General features: G+C 41.9%; 1 protein-coding gene across 1 annotated transcript; it reads right to left on the reverse strand.

Moving 5' to 3' along the window:
* Positions 1–1,838: 1,838 nt before the first annotated feature.
* On the reverse strand, positions 1,839–5,023 carry LOC120736146. The gene is made up of 2 exons (XM_040036133.1): positions 4,894–5,023; positions 1,839–4,809 (listed from the first exon to the last, which is right to left on the reverse strand). The coding sequence occupies exon 2, from the start codon at positions 4,179–4,181 to the stop codon at positions 2,304–2,306; it is 1,878 nt and encodes a 625-aa protein (XP_039892067.1). The 5' UTR covers positions 4,182–4,809; positions 4,894–5,023; the 3' UTR covers positions 1,839–2,303.
* Between the last annotated feature and the right edge of the window lie 1,115 nt (positions 5,024–6,138).

Raw genomic sequence — 6,138 nt, forward strand, 5'->3', positions numbered from 1 at the left:
TTTGACAAACTCTCCAGGCGGGGGCAGAATGATCTTGGACTTCATTGTTAAGATGTGGTTTGGAGTCAATGGTTCAAGGCCTGGTGGATCATTCAAATGTTCAGTCGTGAATGGTCTGCTGTTGATGATAGCCATGACCTCATACAGAAAGGTTCTTAAGGAGGTGCAGTCAAGCCTTTGAGATGACTGATCGAGAATAGCGGTAAGAACACTTCTTATAGTCCTTATTTGACGCTCCCAGACACCTCCCATATGGCTTGCTGTTGGAGGGTTCATGAGAAATTCACATCCTAGAGTCTTAGCCTTTTCTTGATCCATTCCCTTCATTAACTCCATGAACTCTCTCCTAGCACCAACAAAATTTGTTCCTTGGTCGGATCTTAGCCGTCGAACATTTCCTCTTATGGCAATGAATGCCCTTAAAGCATTGAGAAATGCATCAGTTGTCATGTCATCAACCACTTCTATATGTATGGCTCTTGAACATAGACAGGTAAACAAAAGACCATATCTTTTGAGAGTCTTTCTTCCTTCCTTAACATAGATTGGACCAAAGCAGTCCATGCCAACGTAAGTAAAAGGCGGTGTTGTTTCTGTCCTATCTTGTGGCAAGTCACCCATTTTTTGCTCTTCGGTGGATCTTCTGTACTTCCTGCAGGTCACACATTTAAAAATATGTGATGAAACTGCACCGCTGCATCCCAGGATCCACCAACCATTTGCTCTCAGTTTGTTCATTGTCATTCCACGTCCTTGATGATGGATTCTTTCGTGAAAATGCTTGATTAGTAAAACTGCTATGTGGCTATTTTTTGGCAGAATTGCTGGGTGCTTCACATGAGGGTGCAACGTGGCTTGACTTAAACGTCCTCCCACTCTTAAGATTCCTTCTTCATCCAAGAAAGGATTTAACTTGCACAGTGGACTGTTTTCAACTATTGTCGTCTTTAGCTCCAAGCTCTTTATCTCATCTGAGAATGCTTCTTCCTGAACCAACTTGATAATAACAAGTTCTGCTTCTTTTCTCTCCTCTAGACTTGTGCTATCACTTGTTCTTTGCTGAATACCTTTGTGCATTCTGATGTATCGTTTCAGTCTGGCAACTGCTCTCGATAACCTTGACCAGTCAGAGAATTTCTTGAAGTTATCCAACAATGATCTGTCTTCCTTTGACTTTGTGTTACACACAATCACCTTGCGGAGTTCAGGATCATCCTCCTTGATTTCTCCCACCTTGCATTGTCTGCCAGGAAGTTGTTTTTCAAAGAGACCTGTATCATTTTGCACGATGTTTTTTCTCAACTTTGTCAGGAACTTGAGATCATCTTGAGACGCAATATCATCTCCAGTTCTTTCTGAGAAGTCTGATTCTAAGACCCTTATGATGTCTGAAGGAGTTACTTCCTTTACTTTGGTTTGGCTCACATAATGCACTACCCTTTTGAGGTTGACAGAAGACTCAACATCTGGTATCACTTGTCTCACTACTATGCGATGACTGATTCCGATTGCGTCCCCATAATCAACACAGGGGTTCCCATTACCAACAATACTCCATCCAAGGTCTGTACGTTGTGCATAAGGCTCGTTCTCTTTGCCAGACACAACTTCTCTCGGAAGCAGGGCTTGTGAACAGTCATATCTGATAAGCAGACCCACTTCACAGTCCTGCAGAGGTGCAATTTCTGACTGTAAGTGTACTAGATGGGGCCACGCCTCTGCAGTTTCATTGGTTGGGATGTGAGTTCTGTTAGCTGGGATGAAATCACGCGTGTACACTGGTGGTAATGAGATTCTCTTGTTGGAGTAAAAGCCACGGACTTGTAGGTTACTTACTCTTAGAGAACTCACAACTGTAGTTCTTGACGTCATAGTAGAAAGCTTAAGCTTGACTTGCTCTCTATTTATCTGTAAGGTTTCTGCTGCTTCACTCAACACAAATGTTGTGTCACTCTGCGAGTCCAATAAAGCATACACAAGGACTTCTTGTGCTGGTTGTGTTGTGCAGGAAAGCCACACTGGAACTATTGCTGCTGTTTGCATTTTAGCTCCATGAAGCTTTACTGTATTTGAAGTAGCAGTTCTGGTCATTTCGTAATCCTGTGCTAGTTGTACTTCTTCATGAACCTCACTCGAAGTTTCATGATTCCGATTTTGCTTGGCCTGTGGTGGTTTTTGCTTCTCTTTGGTTCGTTCTTCGTGCAAACAAGTAGGATGACGCTTCTGGCACTTGTCACAAACACTCCTACTGATGCAACTCTTTGAGTGATGACCGTACTTCAGACAACTAAAGCACAACTTTTCTATTTGAATGAATTTAATTCTATCATTAACTGCTTTCTCCCCGAACTTCCTGCATTGGTGCAACGTATGCCCAGTCCTTTTGCAGAAAAGACATGTATCAGCATATTTTTCACTGGAACTTGTGATGAGTGTCTTTGCTGCAAAGTTGAAATGTCTTGAGGATTTGGTTTTTTTTCAGCTTCATCTTGTTTCAGTGCCTGCAGCGATGTGAGAGGGTTGCAAGCAATTTTCACCTCTCTTGTCAAGAACTTCACAAATTGGCTGAAGGAGGGAAATTGATTAGTCGCTTCTTCTATTTCAATAACTTGTCTATTCCATCTTGCTGTTAGCCAATCTGGTAATTTTGACAAAATTTTTCTGTTTTCATTACAGTCATTCAAGATTTCCAGTGCCTTAATATGGACCATGGCGGCTTCACAACTATGGAGAAAGTCAGAAAACTCTCTGAGTTCAAAGCTGTCCTTGGAGCCTATCTTGGGCCATGTCTGAAGCTTGTCTCTATATGCCTTTGCAATCGTGAATGGGTTTCCATATCTTTCCTCCAAAATCTCAACTGCGGCAGCATACGCTGATTCAGTTCCAAGAAGGAAATAGCCATCGATTGCTTTCTTAGCTTGTCCACTTACATACCGGCGAAGGTAGTAGATTTTCTCCTTGTCTTGAATGCTCTTCTGGTCAATCAGCGTATCAAAGGAGATTTTCCAATCACTGTATTTCAATGGACCCCCACTGAATACTGTAGGTTCAGGAATTGGAATTCGGTTGGCACTTAAAGCTCCTGCCAGCACTTTGACAAGTTCTGCAGTACTGTCATTTGAAGAAGTGGTCACAACTTGTGGTGCAGGAGGCATACACTGGGGCAAAGAGCCTGTGGGAGCACAAACTTTATTATCCACTACAATCTCAGGTTGCAGTACGTCCTTTTGCTCTTCCTCTTTGTCATCCTCTTGATTGTACACCAGCATTCTCGCCCTTGCTGCACTGAGATCCTTCATTGCCTCCAGATGCTGTAATTTTCTCCGCTTTTCCTCCAGAGTCCTTTGTAGAGCTACGTGCTCTTCCTCTAGTTGAGCCTTAATTTTAGCTTCTTCTTCCTCTCTCTGCATTCTTCGTTTTACCTCTTCTGCCTCTCTTTCTAACCGACGTTTTACTGCTGCTGCCTCCTGCTCAGCTATCTTTTTCTTAGCTTCAGCTTCTAGACGCTCGATTTCTAACTGTTCTTTTTCTTGTTCTTGTAACACTTTAAGAACAGCCTGACTTGCAGCAACATCAGCAGCAGCATCTTGTCGCCTTGCAGAAGACCTGCTTGAAAGTACTGAGGTGCCTTTCAAAATGGAAGCAACAGAACCTGAATTGCAGGTGCTTGAATTAAAGAGAGAGCCTGCTTCTGGCCAGTCTTGCTCCTCCTTTTCTGGAAACCTTCCATGCAACCTACTTGAGGCTCTGGATGCAACAAATGTAGAAATCTCTACACACCGATCCACTCTACGACGCGTGACCTGGTCTGGAGCAGAGATCTTTCGTAGCTCTTCATAGACACGCTGGACATCTGCAGAAAGACCTGTGACATAACTTATAATGTCATTAAGCAAGTCCTCAGATAAGGTCTCTGTTGTCTGTGATAAGGATTGTCTTGCAGATTTAACTTGTGTTTTCCATTTGTCATATATATAGTTAAACCTTTGCTGGAGTGCTTTAATTTTCTCATCTTGCATTTCTTTGCCTTTCTCTGTTAGAGTTCTGATTCTTTCACTTCGTCTTGGCTGCTGCGCTTCCTCTTGCTGAGCTTCAGCACCATGCACTTGACCTTCTTCAGACTGATCTTGAAAGTCTGCACTGTCACTAAACTGAACTGTAGGCTCGCTTGGTTCTGACATTTTACAGCACTTCTTAATCAACCCACTTAAAAATAAGAAATGTAGATGGTTAACCAAGCCTCAATGTTTAACACTTACTCATATGTAAATGGCACAAAAATAACACAGTTCAAATGGAAGTGTTATCTTACAAAAATACACCTGATAATAAACTTCAAAACAGTTCAAGAGTTTACATCCAAAACCTTCACTTATTGCTTCCCAAATGCACTTTTACCTTTAAATCTTCAAAAGTTTTAGCTTACACACCAAAACAAGATGTACTATACACCACAGTAGTTATCAATCACAGTATTCTTTAGCAATGGTTGCAAAAGTCCCTTCTTAGGCCACTTAACTTAAACACCTTTCCTTAAAACACTGCCCTTTAACACTTGTGCATGTGTTATATTACCTTATGCATATAGTACTTTCAGCTTATCTGCCCGTTCTTGTCAGCTCCGCTGCACTGTAGACATGTAGTAACAAGCCCGCTGATGCTTTGAAGTTGCCGCATCGTCAATTAGTGGCCGCTTGCGTCGACGAACAGTCCGAGTTTTCACTATAATTCCCTCGAAGCACAGGCAGACGCAAGTGGTTTTCTGTCACTGGTTTATTTGAAGACTTCTCTCCAAAGCCACCGTGAAAACTATACAGCATTAACAAAATAAAACTCAGCGTAAGACACAGCAGTAAAAACACTGTACAACAAACACGATAAATAAATAAATACCTCGTTGGCTGCATGCTGCAAAAAGGGAATTAGCCGCCGTTCTTCTGAGGTTTCCTTCACCGTTTAACCGTGTGTAGTTAAAGTCCACTTAACATGTCTTTCAATAAAAACCATCCTTTCTGCGCGCTTACAGGTGTTTTTCTTCGTTCTACTGCCAAGTTTCCAAAGAGGAAACTAGCGCAACTTGTAAGCGAACTTGACTTTCAAAATAAAAGCACCAAAACGTTGACTACAAAAAACAAACAAAGTAATGTACAGCTTAAACAATTTACAATCATGACATGGATCTTGACAAGATAAAGAAACAATCCAAATTATATACAATGTCATCATGCCAACAGTTACAGAGTCGAAGGAAAGTTATGAACTGTTTCTGAGAGACAAATAACACCACCAGGTTACCTCCTAACACAAGACAGCGGAGCCGGAGGGGAAGACAGGGCGATAGGAGAGACACATTTTCTAAGTAGCTGACAGCTGGTAACTGTGCAGGGGCGGGTCTAGCAAAGTTTTGCCAGGGGGCCAGGTACGGCATTAACAGGGAGAGGGGGGCACAAAGAAATACTTTCTTACTCTCATTTAAAATGTCTAGCTTTTAATAAATAAATATCTCAATCTCACCATGAAAGTTTTTATGTGATGTAAAATGTGTAGAAATCATACATATACCAACAAGACAGTGTACATCACAACAGCGTTTGTTTTCATTCAAAGGCTCTATGGCTTTTTCTATAATACCTGTTGGGCCAGTCTCTTTGTCCCAGTCCAACCCTGAGCACGACACGCAGTGAATTAATCTGAGAAGGTGCATTAAAAAATAAATGACCGGGCTAGTGGTGCACATTGCAAATAAGCTCATATAGAAACATTAGTTGTGCCTCTTCTTAATGACGGTATCTTAGCTAACAACCCCAACTACCAGATTCAACTTGTAATTGGCTAAAAATAACTTAGCCAAATGGTAAGAGGGACGATGCAAGCTGGCAGTTTTTTCAAGTGATGTTGAAATTTCCACATTCCGACACTTCAAACGCTTCAGGAGCTGTCCGCTCAGCGCAGCATCAGCACCGTGGAAATACACGGATACATCCATAGACTTGAGACAGAATTCACAATGCGCTTTCAGGACTATGGACCAATGTTTTTTTTTTTCCGATCAAACCAGAAAGCTTTAATGAGCAGCTATATTTGTCTTGCATTAACTGGTTGGACACAGAGGACATCGAAATGCAGCTGATTGGACTG

This window comes from Simochromis diagramma, unplaced genomic scaffold, assembly GCF_900408965.1.
Source record: "Simochromis diagramma unplaced genomic scaffold, fSimDia1.1 OVJJ01000816.1, whole genome shotgun sequence".
NCBI classification, from domain to species: domain Eukaryota; kingdom Metazoa; phylum Chordata; class Actinopteri; order Cichliformes; family Cichlidae; genus Simochromis; species Simochromis diagramma.

Coding starts and splice junctions, on each gene's coding strand:
- LOC120736146 (XM_040036133.1), bottom strand. CDS start 4,181: ATGTCAGAACCAAGCGAGCCTACAGTTCAGTTTAGTGACAGTGCAGAC.